The sequence below is a fragment of the Ranitomeya imitator genome, chromosome 2 (genome assembly GCF_032444005.1).
Source record: "Ranitomeya imitator isolate aRanImi1 chromosome 2, aRanImi1.pri, whole genome shotgun sequence".
Lineage (NCBI taxonomy): Eukaryota > Metazoa > Chordata > Amphibia > Anura > Dendrobatidae > Ranitomeya > Ranitomeya imitator.
Window position 1 is genome coordinate 365,028,386 of NC_091283.1, and position 22,899 is coordinate 365,051,284.

At 41.8% G+C, this 22,899-nt stretch overlaps 1 protein-coding gene across 1 annotated transcript; it reads left to right on the forward strand.

Annotated features, from left to right (window-relative positions):
• The first annotated feature begins 3,887 nt into the window (after positions 1 to 3,887).
• On the forward strand, positions 3,888 to 14,137 carry LOC138663891 (zinc finger protein 391-like). Its single transcript, XM_069750260.1, has 7 exons — positions 3,888 to 3,935; positions 4,861 to 5,005; positions 5,135 to 5,314; positions 5,398 to 5,521; positions 5,605 to 5,702; positions 7,435 to 7,525; positions 11,645 to 14,137. Exons 2-7 carry the CDS (start codon positions 4,928 to 4,930, stop codon positions 12,565 to 12,567), a joined length of 1,494 nt encoding a protein of 497 aa, XP_069606361.1. The 5' UTR covers positions 3,888 to 3,935; positions 4,861 to 4,927; the 3' UTR covers positions 12,568 to 14,137.
• Positions 14,138 to 22,899: the final 8,762 nt, after the last annotated feature.

Here is a 22,899-nt window from a genome sequence, read left to right on the forward strand (position 1 = left end):
ACAGGAAGTTGATACCACCAACCATTCCCATTTTATTTAGGTGTATTCATATAAATGGCCCACCCTGTAAAATGACCTGGAAATCGGATTGTCCATATCAATCCGATTACTGCAAATTCAAATATGAATAGATTTCTTTTCTATTTAAGTATGGAAAAAAAATTTTTTTTAGATGGGTGAGGTAACCAAAACTTGCAATTCTTGCATTTGTTTTCTCTTTGAGGTACTGTATTTACCGATTGAGTTAATTTAATGTTTGGAAAATCAGAATTTCCCTGAAGCAGTGATACTGAATGTTTATTTTTTAAATTTTCTTCCTTTATTTTTAATGGTAATTTTAACTTTTATATATTGTTTATGTTTTCAAAAACTTTTTTCTTTATTTTTTTTTACGCCCCCAAAAATCTTGGTCTTCTATGGAGTTTAGTTTATGGCTGAGTTTCACAGGAGGACTAAAATCCCAGTGATGGGGGACTTCAGGACTTCAGCAGATCCCTAGTTCACATAGTAACCAATCGGATCCTACGATCACCTTGTGGGGAACAATTGGAGTTGCTGTGGGTGGGGACCATCGCTTGTTGTCAGTATTTGATAGCAGCATTTAAAAGTTTCTTCTCAACTGCCAAGAGGTGGGGTGGTGCATGGCAGTGAGGTCATGCACTGCCTTTGACGTGCCTGTTAACATCAGCTGACAGTGTTTGATTGGCATACTGCCTGTCTAGCTATTGTGGTGGATCTCTACCCTGCAAAACGTTTCAGCTGAACATACACCTGATGGCACACATTCAGCTGAAAATGGCAGTGGGGTCAGTGGGGCCCCATCTTTCATTGGCATGTTTGCAGAGGATGTGCTACGCCCCCAGACTAAAGTGCTTAGCAAAGGCTGCTGAACTTATACACATGCTGCCAAATTATAAATTATTTTTTGGAGTTATTACAGTTGTATAATCATCAGCACGTTTGGTTGGAGACACCAAGGTTTCCTTTATTAGGGTATGTAGAACAGACACTGCACACTCATGGTAAAACTGCGGTAGGTCGTTTATTGTTTCTTGAACATAAATTGATAACATTTAGATGGATTCAGAAGAATTCTCCTACAAAACAGTATGAGAAAGTGATTTATTATAATAGAAATGCCAGAGCCAAAAATTGGGGAATCTGGGCTCCATGGCTGGATACTTCGGACCTAGCCTCCAGCGTGTAAGAACGAGATGGGGACTTTATCCTGGAGCTTCTCTACTCGGTATAATGAGACTCACTGATCTTGTTCTAAAAAGAGCGCTTGAGAATATTAGAACCTGGCATAATTTGAGGACCTTGTCTGATCTGTATGTCATTGTACAGAGAACTGTGGAAATAGCGCTATACCTGTGCATAAAATATGTGATGTTGTTGTAGCCCTAATATTTCTGTACACATATCAAAGATCTAATATAAGGTATACATAGGACTGAGATGACCATGGAAATGTAAAAGATGAAAATTATATATACAGCTCTGGCAAAAATTAAGAAACCACTGGAAAATTTTCAGTTTGATTTTTCTCTTTATAGGTATATTTTTGAGTAAAATGTAAATTGCTCTTTTATTCTATAAACTACTGACATGTCTCCAAAGTTCCAAGCAATAAATTTTGTATTTATTTTCTGAAAATGAGAAATGGTCAAAATAACAAAAAATATGCATTGCTTGCAGACTTCAAATAATGCAAAAAAAGTTCATAATCATTTAGAAACAACAATACTAATGTTTTAACTCAGAAACAGTTCAGAAATCAACATTTTGTGGAATAACCATGATTTTTAATCACAGCTTTCATGCATCTTGGCATGCTTTCACCAAGTCTTTCACACTTCTTTTGGGTGACCTTATGCCACTCCTGGTACAAAACGTTAAGCAGTTCTTTGTTTGATGGCTTGTGACTATCCATCTTCCTCTTGATTACATTCCAGAGGTTTTCAATGGGGTTCAGGTCTGGAGATTGGTCTGGCCATGACAGGGATTTGATGTGGTGGTCTTTCATCCACACCTTGATTGACCTAGCTGTGTGGCATGGCGCATTGTCCTGCTGGAAAAAAAAAGTCCTCACAGTTGGGGAACATTTCCTAAGCAGAAGAAATCAACTGTTTTTCCAGGAAACCTTATATGTGGCTTGATTCATACGTCCTTCGTAAAGATTAACCTGCCCAATTCCAGCCTTGCTGAAGCATCCCCAGATCATCCACCAAATTCCACAGTGCGTGCAAGACACTGTGGCTTTTATGCCTCTACAGGTCCCCGTCTAACCATTAGATGGCCAGGTGTTGGGCAAAACTGAAAATTAGACTCATTAGAGAAGATTACCTTACTCCAGTTCTCTATGGTACAATCCTTATGGTCTTTGGCAAACTTCAGCCTGGCTCTCCTTTGCTTCTCATTGATGAAAGGCTTTTTTCTAGCTTTACATGACTTGAGTCCTGCCTCTAGGAGCCTGTTATGAACTGTTCTTGCTGTGCACTTCACCCCAGCTGCCATTTGCAATTCCTTTTGTAGGTCACTTGATGTCATCCTGTGGTTGCTGAGTGACAATTGAACAAGATGCCGGTCAGTGGAGTATCGTTTTCACCCTCTGCCGGTCTGTAGCTTTGTTGTCCCCAATGTCTGCTGCTTGACCTTGCTGTAATGGACTGCCATCTTAGAAATTTTAAGGATGGAGGCAACATGACGCTCACTGTGTCCCTCTGCTAGTAAAGCCAGAATTGAGCCCTTCTTTTCGTCACTCAAGACTTTTCTTTTCAACTACTTTGGCATGGTTAAAAGTTATTTTTTAATTCCTATTACTTTTGAGATATTACTAGCACTTGCTTTGCCATCCAGCTTGTCCTATTGCAAGAGGATTGTAAACATCACAGCAGGGTTTTTATACTTTCCTTCGTTAAATAAGATTTGGTTCAAGTAATCACCTAATCAGAAGCACATTAAGTAGAATGAGGTGTACTCTGGTTGGAATTCAACTGACACTGGAATGGAATGGCTGTCAGACATGCAGAGAAGCTGATTTTTATACAACTGTGCAGTGGTCTCTTAATTTTTGCCAGAGCTGTACTATACAAGCGAAAACCAGGACAAGAAATTACATTGATACAGAAAGTTGGGGTATTCAGCCTAAACTACCCAAGTCACCTTTTGTGTTCCTTAACAGCTTTTTTAACTCCATTTGTATCCCAAAGAGGTAGGACTACTTCAAAGCGCTCAACCGTGTTCCTCAATTAGGCTGTGAGGTAGACATCTTCTATACGCAGTAACTTATTATTTGGTGGAAGTTGAGCCGACCTCCACTTACGAGCTATCAGACAGCTAATGTAGCAGCACTTGTCACGTGTAATAAAAGCTGATCGATTTTACAATTTAATTGAGACAAAGAAATATTGAATAGATTTTGGATCCAAAGAGATCTGGAGGCCGGCAGCTTTAAAAATAAGGGACTTAACAGTTTCCCAAAAACCTTGAAGGCCTGTGCATGTACCAAAACAGGTGAGGTACATAATTTTCTGTATTTACGCACCTCCAACAACAGTAGGGTTAAGTATATTTAATAGGGAACGTGTATGATACCAAAACATGAGTAACTTATATTGAGTTTCCCTAAAAGAAAAACATGCGGAGGTTTTTGGTGCATTTATCCAAATCTCCTGCCAAACACGAGGTGAAAAAGACTGCCCAAGAAAGCTTTCCCTATTAATTATGTAGGGTACATACATAGGGGTAAACCCCTCCTGACCCCACACATAAACTTCCCCTCATCCAGCACCATGACAACCAGCACAGCAGAGTCCTGCATACACTGAGGCGCCTGATCATGTGACCCTTGACTCCTCCCCTCCTGTGATGTCATCACAGGTCCTGTGCGCACAGAGCAGCCATATATGTGGTGTGCGGCTCTGCAGGTGGAGGTAGGTGCTGGAGATTCCCCATTACTGGCTGTAGAAGACAGTAACACTTTCAATGTTGAGGCTATTTTGGTGTTTTTATGTGGCCATTTTCTAAAAATTACATATTATTTGTTCCTTCTGTGATAGACACATATGACCCAACTATGAAAGAACAAATTTGGATAAAAAAAAATATTTAGAATTGAGAGTCCTCAGTGGTTGATACCTTTTAATGGCTAACTGAAAAGATGGTAACAAACTGCAAGGTTTCGAGACTACTCAGGTCTCTTCATCAGGCATATGAGCAGCGAAAACGGGAAACCTTCATACAGACGGCCGGTGGTGATGGAGTCAGTGACGGACTCTGGCCAGATATGATTCTAGAGCCGTAGTAGAAGATGAAGATGTCGTCCTCATCATGAAGTAGTTATTTCTCATGTCACGTGTAATGATTATCTCCTGCAGTATTGCTAATGTCGATTCCAGGGTCGGTAAATGAGAGGAGAATTAGCATTATGGAAGATGAGTCTATGAGAAACGTATTCAGCTGCCGACTCCGAGGAAGAAACTGCTTGTTGTGTGTGGCCTAAACTATATAGGATTTATTAGCAGATGTAAAAAAACAATACTGGAAAATAATAAAAATATTATTACTCTTATTAATGATCCCCCACCATACCTGTACCACCATTGCTGGGTCCCATGGTCACATAAGATTTCTGCAGCCAATCTGCGGCTACAGAAGTGACCAAAATAGTGAGTGAATGAGACAAGCTGACTGTCACCAATTCAACTCATGTTTCTGAGAGGTTGTATTCTTACGATTTAAGAATACCAACATCTACACATTATATCTCCTCATATGTTCCCCTTATTATCTTTTATAACTGTATTATTACACAGGATTCTTTATGATGTTACATCGGCTCATGTTCTTCCCATTCAGGTCCCTACAATATCGGATCCTCTCTGTAGAGATCTTCAAGATAATTTTCCTGGTTGACCCGTCAAGGATGAGTATGGACAGGAACAAGATGGTGGAGAAGATATTACAACTCACCCTAGAGATCCTCTTCCGGCTTACTGGAGAGGTGAGAGATTCTGATGACATCACATTACATCATTCTTATCTATGGGAATAACAGATGGACAGAACTGGAGAGGTGAGGACTCTGGAAATGTCTGTAGTGAGATTTATTAATGTGTCTCTCCATAACCAGGATTATACAGTAGTGAAGAAGACCTCTAGTGAGCGCTGTCAGGCCCCTGTGTCTGAGGGATGGGGAAGACCCATGAGCCAAATCACAAGGCCTCCACCTCACCCCCTGATATATGAGGACATCAATGACCAGAAGATCCTAGAGCTCACCTACAAGATGATTGAGCTGCTGACTGGAGAGGTGACACTGCTGGGAATGGTGGGACATTATACAATAACGCTATGATGGGATGGGGGGTATGACTTTGTCATTGTATATGTCAGGTTCCTATAAGATGTCAGAATATCACCGTCTATTTCTCCATGGAGGAGTGGGAGTATTTAGAAAGACACAAAGATCTGTACAAGGACGTCATGATGGAGGTTCCTCAGCCCCTCACATCATCAGGTAATAGACAGGACTAAATACAGAGGGCCTATAATTATCTGTATGTAACAAATTAATTCAGTCCCTTTATGTGTTTCCTCCAGATCTATCCAGTAAGAGGACAACACCAGAGAGATGTCCCCGTCCTCTTCTTCCACAGGACTGTAAACAAGAAGATCCCAATATTTCTCAGGATCATCAGGTAGATGGAGAGAAGGTGTCAAGAGATCTCCCCTATGATGTGCAGATGGCTGTGAAGGTCTTGTGTTCAGTCTTCTTTCTCTCCCAGTATTACAGGTGCTTCTTACAAAATTAGATTATCATCAATAAGTTATTTTATTCCAGTTCTTCAATACAAAAAGTGACGCTCATATACAATATTACATAGAGTAATTACAAACAGTGATCTATTTCAAGTGTTTATTTCTGTTAATGTTGATGATTATGGCTTACAGCCAATGAAAACCCAAAAGTCATTATCTCAGTAAATTAGAATAATTAACAAAAACACCTACAAAGGTTTCCTAAGCGTTTTGAAAGGATCCTTAGTCTGTTTCAGTAGGTTTCATAATCATGGGGAAGACTGCTGACCTGACAAATGTCCAGAAGGCAGTCATTGACATACTCCCCAAGGAGGGTAAGCCACAAAAGGTCATTGCTAAAGAAGCTGGCTGTTCACAGAATGCTGTATCCAAGCATATTAATGGAAAGTTGAGTGGAAGGAAAAAGTGTGGTAGAAAAAGGAGCACAAGCCACCGGGATAACTGCAGCCTTGAAAGGATTGTTAAGAAAAGTCCATTCAAAAATTTGGAGCATAGCCACAAGAAGTGGACTGCTGCTGGAGTCATTGCGTCAAGAGCCACCACACACAGACGTTTACAGGACAAGGGTTACAAGTGTCGCATTCCTTGTGTCAAGCCACTCATGACCAATAGACAATGGCAGAAGCGTCTTACCTGGAACAAGGAGAAAAACAACTGGACTGTTGCTCAGTGGTCCAAGATGTTGCTTTCAGATGAAAGTAAATTTTGCTTTTCATTTGGAAATCAAGGTCCCAGAGTCTGGAGGAAGAGTGGAGAGGCCACAATCCAAGCTGCTTGAGGTCTAGTCTGAAGTTTCCACAATCAGTGATGGTTTGGGAAGCAATGTCATCTGCTGGTGTAGGTCCACTGTATTTTATCAAGATCAAAGTCAATGCAGCCGTCTACAAGGAAACTTTAGAGCACTAGCTTTTTGGGTATGGAAATTTAATTCTCCAGCAGCACTTGGCACCTGTCCTCACTGCCAAAAGTACCAATAACTGGTTTAAAAACAACAGTATCACAGTGCTTGATTGTCCAGCAAACTCGCCTGACCTTAACCCAATAGATAATTTGTGGGGCATTGTCAAAAGGAAGATGAGAGACACCAGACCCAGCAATGCAAGCAAGCTGAAGGCTGCTATCAAAGCAACCTGGGCTTCCATAACACCTCAGCAGTGCCAGAGACTTCCATGCCACACTGCATTGATGCTGTAATTGATGCAAAAGGAGCCCCGACTAAGTATTGAGTGCATTTACTGAACATACATTTCAGTAGGCAAACATTTCGGATTTTAAAATCATTTTTCAAGCTGGCATTATAAAGTATTCTAATTTACTGAGATAATGACTTTTTGGGTTTCCATTGGCTGTAAGCCATAATCATCAACATTAACAGAAATAAACACTTGACATAGATCATTCTGTTTGTAATGACTCTATATAATATATGAGTTTCACTTTTTGTATTGAAGAACTGAAATAAATTAACTTTTTGTTGATATTATAATTTTGTGAGAAGTACCTGTGTATGTTTTATACTTGTGTAACGAAAATAGTGGAGATGGCAGGATTAGAATTGATCATAGATGTGACTTCTCCATCTGTCTGTGACTTTTACAATATTTGTTTCAGGGTAAAGATCTGACTCGGATTAACACTACAGAGACATATGTGATTGGTGATGAGTGGTGTAAAGAGGAGATTCCTACATATGGCCACCCAGGTGAGTAGTAATCACTAACTGCATAGAAATCACAGATTCTTCTCATTCTCTAGATGTGGCTGCTTTATCTTCGGTGTAGTCCGGCCATATCACAATCAAGTAGTCACCGTTCTCCTGCTAATCCAAAATTGTCATAAATTTGTCATAAGGAAACAGCCTTACCAAAACCTGTTAAATGACAAAAGCACATCTAGCAGGATGCAGCAGTCCCCCACTAATAAAGGCAGGGTCAACACAGGTGCAAACTACTGATAGAAACAGGCACCTAGCAGATTATGGACGGGTTGGTTGCCTAGTAGAAAAATGCACACTAATTAGGCTTGTATAAGTGTCCGGCTTACAGCATATTGATGACGCCCACAGTATTATCAGGCAGGCTGCACAGCACTTTATACATGCACCCCACAGGGACAGATGCCCTAGTACACCAAGCCAACAATTAGGGGCCTGGCCAGAGCTTACAGCAAGGAGAATGCACCTTATTACCGGGACTTAGAAGATGCTGACCCTTAACCTCCCAGATTTCTAAACTGCAACGCCAAGTGACCGCATACATACAATATGCTAACAACATAGATAATCATGTGAAGAAAAATATAATCCGTATGGTGGGCCTAGCTTTTATGACTGGACACCAGTTCAAGTCCTTTTTATTTTTAAGCTCAAATATAACCTGAAGACACATAAACACAAGAAATATGATTCAATTATAATTTTTTCTCCTTTCTTTTTTAATTTAAATGCTTCCCCGACACCCACTCATTCAGTGGAGAGAGAAAAGAAGAGAAAACCCCTCAATCAATAATTGTTGCCCATATTTCCTAAACTTTTTGCTTCTACTTATCCCAGCAATTAATATATTGGGACGTTTAACTTTGCCCAAGCTTTTGTTAGAAATATATGTTTTAAGAAGTTATCCAGTCCTCATGTTACGTAGACAAGAACATTATCAAAATTTACAATTATTTCCTATTGTGTAAGATAAATCCAAGATCTAATTCACAGAATTTATTCTCTTCTGAAAATCGATTAATCAATCCTTTTTTTAGGAAACTAATTCAGCCTTTACAGATTTCACTTGACAGTAAATAAAATCATGTAAGGATATGTTCCCTGAAAAAGAAAAGTCGAGGTGAAGACTGAATAGAACGTCTGACTGGCACAAAAACTTTTCACCGTCGGTCAGAGCTGCATGCTCACACGCTGTCATCTGTGTGAAAGCGTGGTAACTGCAGCTTTGTGACCAGTTGTAACGTAAAAGATTACCGCCAATCAGAGTTGGTGTTTACCATGCTATGACATATATGACAACATGGAAAATGCTGGATGTTTGGGCCCCCATTCATTTGAACATGGTACGGGTTTCAAGTTTGAATACTGTTCCAATACTCAAACCAAACTATTTTTTTCTACATTTCGGACGAAACCGAACATCCACGGGTCCGCCCATCATTACTTATCAGGTTAGGTGTCTACAATGAGCTGTGGACCCTTTCGTTGTCGAAGCTCTGTATCAAAAAAGTTACTGTCTTGATGCAATAATATGTACAACTTTCTGTTTTCCTTAAGCACTATCCATTAAACTGGGATATTCTTGGGAACTTTCTTCAGGTGTATGATCTTACAATGGGCATCCCCCCCATCAGAACATTTCTTTATTGTCTCTCAGGTGCTGTCATGGGTGAGGGAAAAAAATGATAATTACTTACTGGTAACTTGATTTTCCTTAAATTCAAAACCACACCCTTATTAATTCCCTCCCTTTGGCTTATGGTGGTTGCAGTTTTCGGTCTTTTTTCTTCTCATAGTGGAAAATGAGCGTGAGTGAATGTTTATATCATAACAAGAATAAGGATAATAATAATGCTAAAAAGACAATGGACAGCACCTCCAAAAATCATACAATGATCTAATACCGCTAGGCAAAAATACATAACTGAACATGAGGTTCTTAGCTTAGCATTCTGATCAGACTGTATGAAGCCCACTGCCACATCAGGGCAAACCTCGTACTGGGTCCTACCGCCCTAACAGAGCGGAGCCATGCGCCAACCACCCCACAGCGGCAATGCACCAGCAGGTCCGATGCGACACAGCACCCATGCTGCAAGACTAAGTCACCATCACTCCAGACCATGCCGCCACACAGCACAAAACCACATAAACAATGGCCACCACACAACACCCACACCAAATGAAAGGAGCACTAGAACTCACCTTCCTCCAGCTCTTCAGTGAGAGCAAAAATGGGCTAGACCCCTAAATTTGCAGTCTTCTGCTAATTAAAATCACCTGTGCCAAATGGGAGGAGTGCACATCCAAAAAAAACAAAGGACAGATCATGCAATATGCTGAAATAAAGAGAATGGACAGCACCTCCAAAAATCATGCAATGATCTAATGCTGCTAGGCAAAAATATATATAACTGAACATGAGGTTCTTAGCTTAACATTCTGATCAGACTGTATGAAGCCCACTGCCACATCATGGCAAACCTCGTACTGGGTCCTACCGCCCTAAATGAGCGTAGCTGTGCACCAACCACTGTCACAGCAGCGATGCACCAGCCGGGCAGATGGCCTGGTGCCCCACAGCACCCATGCTGCAAGATTGAGTCCCCATGACTCCTGACTGCGTCGCACCACCAGCACAAAACCACAGAAACAATGGTCGCCACACAGCACCCACACTAATTGAAAGGAGCACTGAAACTCACCTTCCTTCAGCTCTTCAGTGAGAGCAAAAATGGTCAGTATCTTGCTAATTAAAATCACCTGTGCCAAATGGGAGGAGTGCACATCCAAAGAAAAAAAAAAAAAGATCATACAATATGCTGAAAAAAGAGAGATTGTGGCTACTTCTTGGAAACCACTGAAGGAGGAAGTGGGAGTGGCTTTTTTATTTTGTTGCTCTTGGCTTCCTGTCCGGTAATAGGGGCAGATCCGATCTCTCTCACGTGCTGTCATGGGTTTCTGGAAAATGAAATTACCGGTAAGTAAGTATCACTATCCCACAGTGAGTAAATGGAGGCTAGGCAGCCAACCCACATGTGCTTTTATTAATGTCTTCTAATATATAGCTATAAAAAAGACAGTAAATAATACATAAAGGTCTGATATTTTTACCTTCACGAGTCTGAAAGATATTTTCTCTGTTAAGAATTCTTTATGTTTATTATACAAGAACTTGTACTGGTTGAGTTTGAGAGACCAGAAAATGAAAGTCCTCACTTATTAGAAGACTAAATGAAGTTAACCCTTTAAAGATCAGAGTATTAGTCGCTTTTGCACTTTTGTTTTTTCCTTGTTTTCTTCTAAGAGCCATGACTTTTTTTTTCAACGCTGTGTTTTGGGGTTTGAATTTACGGCATTAATTTTACGGCAGGAGACATAATTTTTCAATCTGATTATAGTAATCCATATGACTATGGTGATACCAAACATTACCAAACATTGTCCGTTTTCTTCATTTGTCTATTTAAGTGCTAAGGGTTTTTTTAATATATTGCAATTTTTTTTTAACTTTTTTGTTTTGCATTTACCGATCAGGTAATTATTAGTGATGAGGGAATATACTCGTTACTCGAGATTTCCCGAGCACGCTTGGGTGTCCTCCGAGTATTTTTTAGTGCTCGGAGATTTCGTTTTCTTATCCGCAGCTGGAGGATTTACAGCTACTAGCCTGCTTGATTATATGTGGGGATTCCCTAGCAACCAGGCAACCCCCACATGTACTTAGCCTGGCTAGTAGCAGTAAATCATTCAGCTGAGGCGATGAAAACTAAATCTACGAGCACTAAAAAATACTCAGAGGACACCCGAGCGTGCTTGGGAAATCTCGAGTAATGAGTATATTCGCTCATCACTAGTAATTATTTATTAGTATCATTTTGGTCTACATAAGATTTTTGGGTGGTGAATTATTCCAGTGGGAAGCAGAACAAACAAACAGGGATGAAGATCATGCCAACTTGTTCGTTCTCTGAGGTTTAATGTTTGTCAACTGATTTTGCCTTAGTAATAAATTTTTGTACAAAACTTGTAATTTCTATGTATATTTTAGAAATGTATTTATTTAAGGATGTTTTATTCAAAAATAATAATCTTTATTCTTGGCAGATGACTGTAAACAGAGCTCACAGGCACAAGTCAAATCAGATGATGGTACCCGGAGATCACAGGGACAAGTTAAATCAGATGACTGTACCAGGAGATCACAGGGACAAATGACATCTGAAATTTTTAAATCCGAAGACCTTGATCTCACACAAGATAACATTACTCCAGATATTCCATCATCCCTTTACAGCAAAAATCTATCATCTGTGCCTTTTAAAAAGGTAAAAACTTCTGATTCATCACAGACTATTAAGAAAAATGAAAGACACAAAAGAGGCAATAAAAATAAAACTGCTCTTACACCAAAGAAGCCATTATCAAATGCAACATATAGAAAATGTTTTTCCCTCAAAATGTCTTTTGTTACTCATAAAAATCATACACAGGAGAAAAATTTTTTGCGTGGAAAATATTTTAATCAGAGAACAGAGCTTGTTAGACATGAGGGCGTTCATGCAGGGGATAAAGAAAGAGTTCGCACAGAGGAGAAACCATATTCATGTTCAGAATGTGGGAAATGTTTTACAAATAAATCAAATCTTACTAGACATCAGAGATTACACACAGGAGAGATGCCTTTTTCATGTTCAGAATGTGGGAAATGTTGTGCAGATAAATCAAATTTTATTAGACATCAGAAACTTCACACAGGGGAGAAGCCCTTTCCATGTTCAGAATGTGGGAAAGGTTTTAAACAGAAATCAGATTTAGTTGTCCATCAGAGAATTCACACAGGGGAGAAGCCATTTTCATGTTCAGAATGTGGGAAATGTTTTGCACGGAAATCAGGTCTTGTTATGCACCAGAGAGTTCACACAGGAGAAAAACTATATTCATGTTTAGAATGTGGGAAATGTTTTAAACAGAAATCAGATTTAGTTATCCATCAAAAATATCACAAGGGGAGAAACAATATATTTTGATAAACTGTACAAGAAAAAATATGACAGTCAAAGTAACGACAAAAAATTAGTAAATGAGAAAGAAAATCAAGTTAGAACTTGCATTAGAATTAAAATATATGCAGTTGCTAATAGACATCTCTTATCTAAAAAGCTATATAACAGTAGCATTAAATATTTCATATTGTTACAGTGCCTTGCGAAAGTATTCACCCTCTTATCATTTTTCATATTTTGCAACCTCACAATTGGAATTTAACTGTTTTTATGGTTTGCATCACTTCCTGTAAAGAACATGCCTACAACTGTGAACATTTGGTTTTCTTTTTATTGTGAAGCAAACAACAAATAGGCCAAACAATTGTAACTTCAGTGTACATAATTATTCACCTACTTAAAGTCAGAACTTTGTAGAATCTCCTTTTTCTGGAATTACAGCTGCAAATCACATTGGATAAGTCTCTATTAACGTTCAACATATTTTCACTTGGCTTTTTTTCCCTTCATCAAGACACAAGTGATTTAGCTCCTCGAAGTTAGATGGTTTCCTCTGGTGAACAGTAATCTTCAAGTCTGACCACAGATTCTCAATTGCATCAATGTCTGGGTGTTAACTACGCCACTCCAAAACATTTACACGTTTCCCTTTAAACCACTCAAGTGTTGCTTAGCAGTATGCTGTGGGCCATTGTCTTGTTGGAAGGTTCTTTTCTCACCTTTGGAACTGAAAAAACTCTTATTCATTCTCGTCTTGACTATTGCAACTTTTTACTGATCGATCTCCATCTTACTAGACTTTCTTCTCTCCAATTCATCTTGAACATGGCAGCTAAAGTTATATTTCTGTCCAGCTGCTTCACCGATGCCCCAAACTTGTGCCAGTCATTGCACTGGTTGCCTATTTGCTACAGAATACAATACACACTTATCTCTCTCACCCACAAAGCACTCCACAGTTCTGCACCACCCTACGTCTGCTCCTTCATCTCTAACACCCAACCTGAGCTCTCCATTCTGCAACAGATGAAAGACTAGCATCCTCTATAATCCGAACCCCGTACCTTTGTCTGCAAGACTTCTCTTTCCCTGTGCCAATTTTCTGGAATGCCCTACCATGGACGATCCAACTAATACCTAGCCTCCACATTTTTAAACGTTCTTTAAAACCACATCTCTTTAAACAAGCCTATCAACTCACTTTTCTAATCTAACTCTTCACTTTTCACTCTAATTTTTCTTCAGAATCTGGTCCCTGCTACTCCTCTGTCTCCACATTCTCTATTCATCCAATAGAACTTGGTAACTGTGCTTAGACTAATGCTGGCTGATGACCGGCTTATGCAGCTTATTTGAAATGCCCTATTTATTATAATTATATCTGGACCATACATTACAAGCAATTTTTACCTATTGTGTCTCCCTATTTCCTTATTGATTGTAAACTCACAAGCAGGGCACTCACTCCACCTGTAACTATTGAGTGATGTGTTACTTTGTATTGTCATGATTGTCTGTACATGTCCCAACTTAATTGTAAAGTGCTGCAAAATTTGTTGACGCTATATAAATAAAAATGTTTATTGTTATATTATTAGAGACCTCATTAATTTTTCGGTAGTCATTACAGAATCGGCATTCTGACTTTGGCACTAACATTTGTGAGGCAGTGACCGGTGTTATATGCGAGGGTCGCTATGTGTCCCCCAGGATGTGCAAAGAAGCATATGGAGGCTGTGGGAGTGCATTGCAGTATCAGGCATAGCTGTGATTGCAGTACAGAATAAAAGTAAGCATAGCTTTGGGCAAGCTATTTGTCCAAGGCAGATTTAGGAAAAGCCTGTCATGGGCTTTTATTTTTGAAACGGACTACAGGAAGATGGTGGGTTTGGTCTGTTTCCTCCCCATCTCCAGGTTTTCCATGTGACCCATGGCCACAGATTCAAGTCAATGGCCCTGCAGTAAAGGGTCTGGGTATGTCAGTTTGGTCTTGCAACCAGGCAGAGCAGACAGCCCTGCAGAGCACTACCTTGGCAACAGAAGGCCAAGCGGAGCCAAAAAGCCTGGCACCCTCAGCGTACACGGCGGTGCCGTAGCCCAACAGGTCATCGACTGTCTTTGTTTTCCCAGCAGTGATCCGGAGGATCGGTTTTACTTTGTTTGTGAGTATGCTGTACATTAAACAAGACTTTATTTTTAACTTTTGCCGGGTCACTGCCTTCTCACTGCACAGCAAGGACACCGCTGCACTACACATTATAGGGCTTGACCACCTACTCCTCAATCAAGCCCACATTTAACATCTGTTTAATTTCTTTTGAGATCACCTTAAAGCAGGACTCAGGAATCCTATAGGGATTGAAATTGTCCTCAACATGAGGTTCAGTGACTATCTCATTCTTGATGACAGAACTGAGATTTGGTAACTCCGAGAATATGTCCTTATTTTGCTGTAATAATTCCCAGCACTGCTGATGGGAGAGTGACAAAATTTCTGCAACTTTTACATCCTCAGTGTTGGCTTCTGACTGAGCCAACGAGCAAGAGGTTTTGAAAAGCTCCCCATTCTTCCAGGGTTTTATTATGCTGATATGATATATTTGAAGGGCTTCCTTTTTCCTGGTTGGTGTATTTTATAATTGACCTCTCCCACTTTTTCCACCACATCACAGGGCCCCTACCACTTGGCAAATAATTTTCTCTCTGCTGTAAGCACTAGCACAAGTATCCGACCCCCAGGCTCTAACTGTCTTACTCGAGCCAACCTATTATACACCCTGGATTGTGCCTTGCAGGGATGCCATTTTACAATAAGCCTAACATTGCCAATCTTCACCTTTATCTGGACCACTTGCTCTATTATGCTTTTGTAGGTTGTGGTCTCAGTTTCACACGCTTCCTTCACTAAATCAAAGATCTCCCAGGGTTGTTGGTCATAAAGTAGCTCAAAAGGAAAAAAAACAGTTGAGGCTTGTGTAACTTTCCTGATGGGAGAACAATAGGTAGGGTAAAGGACAGTTCCAATCCAGGCCATCCTTCTCTGCCAGCTTTTTTAAGATGACCTTCAAGATTTTATTAAACCTCTTTACCTTGCCATCTGTCTGTCTATGGCACACAGGGCTAAATAGTTGTGAAATTTGTAGGGTCTTGAACAATCCACTCATGACTTTTGATATGAATCTGTTAATCTGCTTATTATTATTTTTTTAATTTGTTTATTAAAAAGCAACAAACGTACACATTTTGTATATAACCAATATAATGTATACATGCTCATCATAGTAACTATAAGAAAACAACAAGCTTGCATAATGAGCTATTTGTACAGACTTCAATTCCACAAGTCCTCATTCTTTTGCAAGGCCTATGGAACAATTAAGGAGTAATTAGAAGACTCATTATTCAAATTTAAATATTTTTGGTTATACATAACTCAGAATGATACATTACATCCAACATATCCATCATATTCTTACAGAAGGATTCCAGGGATACCAGGGATTCAAGCTTCAGGAGGCTAATTTGCATATTCCAGGTGCCTTCTGGGAGAAGCGAAGTCTCCCTAAGCTAGAAGATCGTTGGGTACAGCCGGGACCAGCTGCTTCGAAAGCATCACCAAACCAGGGATTCAAGCTTCAGGAGGCTAATTTGCATATTCCAGGTGCCTTCTGGGAGAAGCGAAGTCTCCCTAAGCTAGAAGATCGTTGGGTACAGCCGGGACCAGCTGCTTCGAAAGCATCACCAAACCAGGGATTCAAGCTTCAGGAGGCTAATTTGCATATTCCAGGTGCCTTCTGGGAGAAGCAAAGTCTCCCTAAGCTAGAAGATCGTTGGGTACAGCCGGGACCAGCTGCTTCGAAAGCATCACCAAACCAGGGATTCAAGCTTCAGGAGGCTAATTTGCATATTCCAGGTGCCTTCTGGGAGAAGCGAAGTCTCCCTAAGCTAGAAGATCGTTGGGTACAGCCGGGACCAGCTGCTTCGAAAGCATCACCAAACCAGGGATTCAAGCTTCAGGAGGCTAATTTGCATATTCCAGGTGCCTTCTGGGAGAAGCGAAGTCTCCCTAAGCTAGAAGATCGTTGGGTACAGCCGGGACCAGCTGCTTCGAAAGCATCACCAAACCAGGGATTCAAGCTTCAGGAGGCTAATTTGCATATTCCAGGTGCCTTCTGGGAGAAGCGAAGTCTCCCTAAGCTAGAAGATCGTTGGGTACAGCCGGGACCAGCTGCTTCGAAAGCATCACCAAACCAGGGATTCAAGCTTCAGGAGGCTAATTTGCATATTCCAGGTGCCTTCTGGGAGAAGCGAAGTCTCCCTAAGCTAGAAGATCGTTGGGTACAGCCGGGACCAGCTGCTTCGAAAGCATCACCAAACCAGGGATTCAAGCTTCAGGAGGCTAATTTGCATATTCCAGGTGCCTTCTGGGAGAAGCGAAGTCTCCCTAAGCTAGAAGATCGTTGGGTACAGCCGGGACCAGCTGCTTCGAAAGCATCACCAAACCAGGGATTCAAGCTTCAGGAGGCTAATTTGCATATTCCAGGTGCCTTCTGGGAGAAGCGAAGTCTCCCTAAGCTAGAAGATCGTTGGGTACAGCCGGGACCAGCTGCTTCGAAAGCATCACCAAACCAGGGATTCAAGCTTCAGGAGGCTAATTTGCATATTCCAGGTGCCTTCTGGGAGAAGCGAAGTCTCCCTAAGCTAGAAGATCGTTGGGTACAGCCGGGACCAGCTGCTTCGAAAGCATCACCAAACCAGGGATTCAAGCTTCAGGAGGCTAATTTGCATATTCCAGGTGCCTTCTGGGAGAAGCGAAGTCTCCCTAAGCTAGAAGATCGTTGGGTACAGCCGGGACCAGCTGCTTCGAAAGCATCACCAAACCAGGGATTCAAGCTTCAGGAGGCTAATTTGCATATTCCAGGTGCCTTCTGGGAGAAGCGAAGTCTCCCTAAGCTAGAAGATCGTTGGGTACAGCCGGGACCAGCTGCTTCGAAAGCATCACCAAACCAGGGATTCAAGCTTCAGGAGGCTAATTTGCATATTCCAGGTGCCTTCTGGGAGAAGCGAAGTCTCCCTAAGCTAGAAGATCGTTGGGTACAGCCGGGACCAGCTGCTTCGAAAGCATCACCAAACCAGGGATTCAAGCTTCAGGAGGCTAATTTGCATATTCCAGGTGCCTTCTGGGAGAAGCGAAGTCTCCCTAAGCTAGAAGATCGTTGGGTACAGCCGGGACCAGCTGCTTCGAAAGCATCACCAAACCAGGGATTCAAGCTTCAGGAGGCTAATTTGCATATTCCAGGTGCCTTCTGGGAGAAGCGAAGTCTCCCTAAGCTAGAAGATCGTTGGGTACAGCCGGGACCAGCTGCTTCGAAAGCATCACCAAACCAGGGATTCAAGCTTCAGGAGGCTAATTTGCATATTCCAGGTGCCTTCTGGGAGAAGCGAAGTCTCCCTAAGCTAGAAGATCGTTGGGTACAGCCGGGACCAGCTGCTTCGAAAGCATCACCAAACCAGGGATTCAAGCTTCAGGAGGCTAATTTGCATATTCCAGGTGCCTTCTGGGAGAAGCGAAGTCTCCCTAAGCTAGAAGATCGTTGGGTACAGCCGGGACCAGCTGCTTCGAAAGCATCACCAAACCAGGGATTCAAGCTTCAGGAGGCTAATTTGCATATTCCAGGTGCCTTCTGGGAGAAGCGAAGTCTCCCTAAGCTAGAAGATCGTTGGGTACAGCCGGGACCAGCTGCTTCGAAAGCATCACCAAACCAGGGATTCAAGCTTCAGGAGGCTAATTTGCATATTCCAGGTGCCTTCTGGGAGAAGCGAAGTCTCCCTAAGCTAGAAGATCGTTGGGTACAGCCGGGACCAGCTGCTTCGAAAGCATCACCAAACCAGGGATTCAAGCTTCAGGAGGCTAATTTGCATATTCCAGGTGCCTTCTGGGAGAAGCGAAGTCTCCCTAAGCTAGAAGATCGTTGGGTACAGCCGGGACCAGCTGCTTCGAAAGCATCACCAAACCAGGGATTCAAGCTTCAGGAGGCTAATTTGCATATTCCAGGTGCCTTCTGGGAGAAGCGAAGTCTCCCTAAGCTAGAAGATCGTTGGGTACAGCCGGGACCAGCTGCTTCGAAAGCATCACCAAACCAGGGATTCAAGCTTCAGGAGGCTAATTTGCATATTCCAGGTGCCTTCTGGGAGAAGCGAAGTCTCCCTAAGCTAGAAGATCGTTGGGTACAGCCGGGACCAGCTGCTTCGAAAGCATCACCAAACCAGGGATTCAAGCTTCAGGAGGCTAATTTGCATATTCCAGGTGCCTTCTGGGAGAAGCGAAGTCTCCCTAAGCTAGAAGATCGTTGGGTACAGCCGGGACCAGCTGCTTCGAAAGCATCACCAAACCAGGGATTCAAGCTTCAGGAGGCTAATTTGCATATTCCAGGTGCCTTCTGGGAGAAGCGAAGTCTCCCTAAGCTAGAAGATCGTTGGGTACAGCCGGGACCAGCTGCTTCGAAAGCATCACCAAACCAGGGATTCAAGCTTCAGGAGGCTAATTTGCATATTCCAGGTGCCTTCTGGGAGAAGCGAAGTCTCCCTAAGCTAGAAGATCGTTGGGTACAGCCGGGACCAGCTGCTTCGAAAGCATCACCAAACCAGGGATTCAAGCTTCAGGAGGCTAATTTGCATATTCCAGGTGCCTTCTGGGAGAAGCGAAGTCTCCCTAAGCTAGAAGATCGTTGGGTACAGCCGGGACCAGCTGCTTCGAAAGCATCACCAAACCAGGGATTCAAGCTTCAGGAGGCTAATTTGCATATTCCAGGTGCCTTCTGGGAGAAGCGAAGTCTCCCTAAGCTAGAAGATCGTTGGGTACAGCCGGGACCAGCTGCTTCGAAAGCATCACCAAACCAGGGATTCAAGCTTCAGGAGGCTAATTTGCATATTCCAGGTGCCTTCTGGGAGAAGCGAAGTCTCCCTAAGCTAGAAGATCGTTGGGTACAGCCGGGACCAGCTGCTTCGAAAGCATCACCAAACCGCGCGCCGTAATTTTGCCTGTAGGACATTATTGCAAGAGAGCTTGGCTGAGTAGATTACACAAGAAGGAAAACACACAGCAAGTCAGCAGGATCTAGGAGCAACATGGCAGATGTGACAACCTACATGGTGAGCTGCAGCATGTGCTACATGTTCACAGATCGACCAGAAGAAGAATCCAATTTCACCTGTCAGAAGTGTAGACTAGTGGCCCTTTTAGAAGAAAAGGTGCGGGGTCTGGAAGAAAGAATAGCAACTTTGAAACTCATCAAAGAGAATGAAGACTTTCTAGACAGAACAGAAGCATCTCTACTGGTCACAGAAGGTGCAAAAAGTGTCAGAGAACCTCCAAAAGCAGATGAGTGGAAGCATGTGACCAAAAGAAGCAAGAAGACCATGGAGAAATCACCAACCACACAACTGAAGAACCGATATCAAATCTTTGTAGAGGATGAAGATGGCACACCTAAGAATGAAGCAATACCAGCAAGCAAAAAAGAAAAGGGCACACAGCAACAAGTGACAGCAAAAAGTACAGCCAAGAAGCAACGAAGAGTGGTGGTGGTGGGAGACTCACTACTGAGAGGCACCGAAGCAGCCATCTGCAGACCGGACATAACTGCAAGAGAAGTATGCTGCCTTCCAGGTGCGATGATCAAGGATGTGACCGATAGGATACCAAAGCTCTTCAGCTCCAAGGACGTCCACCCATTTCTTCTGATACATGTTGGCACCAATGACACGGCAAGGAAGGACCTACCGACAATCTGCAAGGACTTTGAAGAGTTGGGGAAGAAAGTAAAGGAACTGGATGCACAGGTAGTTTTTTCTTCTATCCTTCCAGTAGACGGGCATGGCACCAGGAGATGGAACAGGATCCTTGATGCAAACAACTGGCTAAGACGATGGTGCAGACAACAAGGATTTGGATTCCTGGACCACGGTGTGAATTACTGGTATGATGGACTCCTCGCCAGAGACGGACTACACCTCAACAAACCTGGGAAACACACATTCGCCAGAAGACTCGCTACACTCATCAGGAGGGCGTTAAACTAGAAGAAGAGGGGACGGGAAGAAAAACATTAGACTCGAACAAAGACGACCCAGGAAAACATACTCAGAAGGGAGGTAAGAACATTTCTAAAACAATCCACAGTGAGGAGATTGGAACAAAACAAAATCCTCTAAACTGCATGCTCGCAAACGCCAGAAGCCTGACAAACAAGATGGAAGAACTAGAAGCAGAAATATCTACAGGTAACTTTGACATAGTGGGAATAACCGAGACATGGTTAGATGAAAGCTATGATTGGGCAGTTATCTTACAGGGTTACAGTCTGTTTAGAAAGGATCGTAAAAATCGGAGAGGAGGAGGGGTTTGTCTCTATGTAAAGTCTTGTCTAAAGTCCACTTTAAGGGAGGATATTAGCGAAGGGAATGAGGATGTCGAGTCCATATGGGTTGAAATTCATGGAGGGAAAAATGGTAACAAAATTCTCATTGGGGTCTGTTACAAACCCCCAAATATAACAGAAACCATGGAAAGTCTACTTCTAAAGCAGATAGATGAAGCTGCAACCCATAATGAGGTCCTGGTTATGGGGGACTTTAACTACCCGGATATTAACTGGGAAACAGAAACCTGTGAAACCCATAAAGGCAACAGGTTTCTGCTAATAACCAAGAAAAATTATCTTTCACAATTGGTGCAGAATCCAACCAGAGGAGCAGCACTTTTAGACCTAATACTATCTAATAGACCTGACAGAATAACAAATCTGCAGGTGGTCGGGCATCTAGGAAATAGCGACCACAATATTGTACAGTTTCACCTGTCTTTCACTAGGGGGACTTGTCAGGGAGTCACAAAAACATTCAACTTTAGGAAGGCAAAGTTTGAACAGCTTAGAGATGCCCTTAATCTGGTAGACTGGGACAATATCCTCAGAAATGAGAATACAGATAATAAATGGGAAATGTTTAAGAACATCCTAAATAGGCAGTGTAAGCGGTTTATACCTTGTGGGAATAAAAGAAATAGAAATAGGAAAAACCCAATGTGGCTAAACAAAGAAGTAAGACAGGCAATTAACAGTAAAAAGAAAGCATTTGCACTACTAAAGCAGGATGGCACCATTGAAGCTCTAAAAAACTATAGGGAGAAAAATACTTTATCTAAAAAACTAATTAAAGCTGCCAAAAAGGAAACAGAGAAGCACATTGCTAAGGAGAGTAAAACTAATCCCAAACTGTTCTTCAACTATATCAATAGTAAAAGAATAAAAACTGAAAATGTAGGCCCCTTAAAAAATAGTGAGGAAAGAATGGTTGTAGATGACGAGGAAAAAGCTAATATATTAAACACCTTCTTCTCCACGGTATTCACGATGGAAAATGAAATGCTAGGTGAAATCCCAAGAAACAATGAAAACCCTATATTAAGGGTCACCAATCTAACCCAAGAACAGGTGCGAAACCGGCTAAATAAGATTAAAATAGATAAATCTCCGGGTCCGGATGGCATACACCCACGAGTACTAAGAGAACTAAGTAATGTAATAGATAAACCATTATTTCTTATTTTTAGTGACTCTATAGCGACAGGGTCTGTTCCGCAGGACTGGCGCATAGCAAATGTGGTGCCAATATTCAAAAAGGGCTCTAAAAGTAAACCTGGAAATTATAGGCCAGTAAGTCTAACCTCTATTGTTGGTAAAATATTTGAAGGGTTTCTGAGGGATGTTATTCTGGATTATCTCAATGAGAATAACTGTTTAACTCCATATCAGCATGGGTTTATGAGAAATCGCTCCTGTCAAACCAATCTAATCAGTTTTTATGAAGAGGTAAGCTATAGACTGGACCACGGTGAGTCATTGGACGTGGTATATCTCGATTTTTCCAAAGCGTTTGATACCGTGCCGCACAAGAGGTTGGTACACAAAATGAGAATGCTTGGTCTGGGGGAAAATGTGTGTAAATGGGTTAGTAACTGGCTTAGTGATAGAAAGCAGAGGGTGGTTATAAATGGTATAGTCTCTAACTGGGTCGCTGTGACCAGTGGGGTACCGCAGGGGTCAGTATTGGGACCTGTTCTCTTCAACATATTCATTAATGATCTGGTAGAAGGTTTACACAGTAAAATATCGATATTTGCAGATGATACAAAACTATGTAAAGCAGTTAATACAAGAGAAGATAGTATTCTGCTACAGATGGATCTGGATAAGTTGGAAACTTGGGCTGAAAGGTGGCAGATGAGGTTTAACAATGATAAATGTAAGGTTATACACATGGGAAGAGGGAATCAATATCACCATTACACACTGA

Coding starts and splice junctions, on each gene's coding strand:
- LOC138663891 (XM_069750260.1), top strand. CDS start 4,928: ATGAGTATGGACAGGAACAAGATGGTGGAGAAGATATTACAACTCACC. Junction 5,315..5,397: donor TTGAGCTGCTGACTGGAGAG/GTGACACTGCTG, acceptor TGTATATGTCAG/GTTCCTATAAGATGTCAGAA. Junction 5,703..7,434: donor ATATTTCTCAGGATCATCAG/GTAGATGGAGAG, acceptor TATTTGTTTCAG/GGTAAAGATCTGACTCGGAT.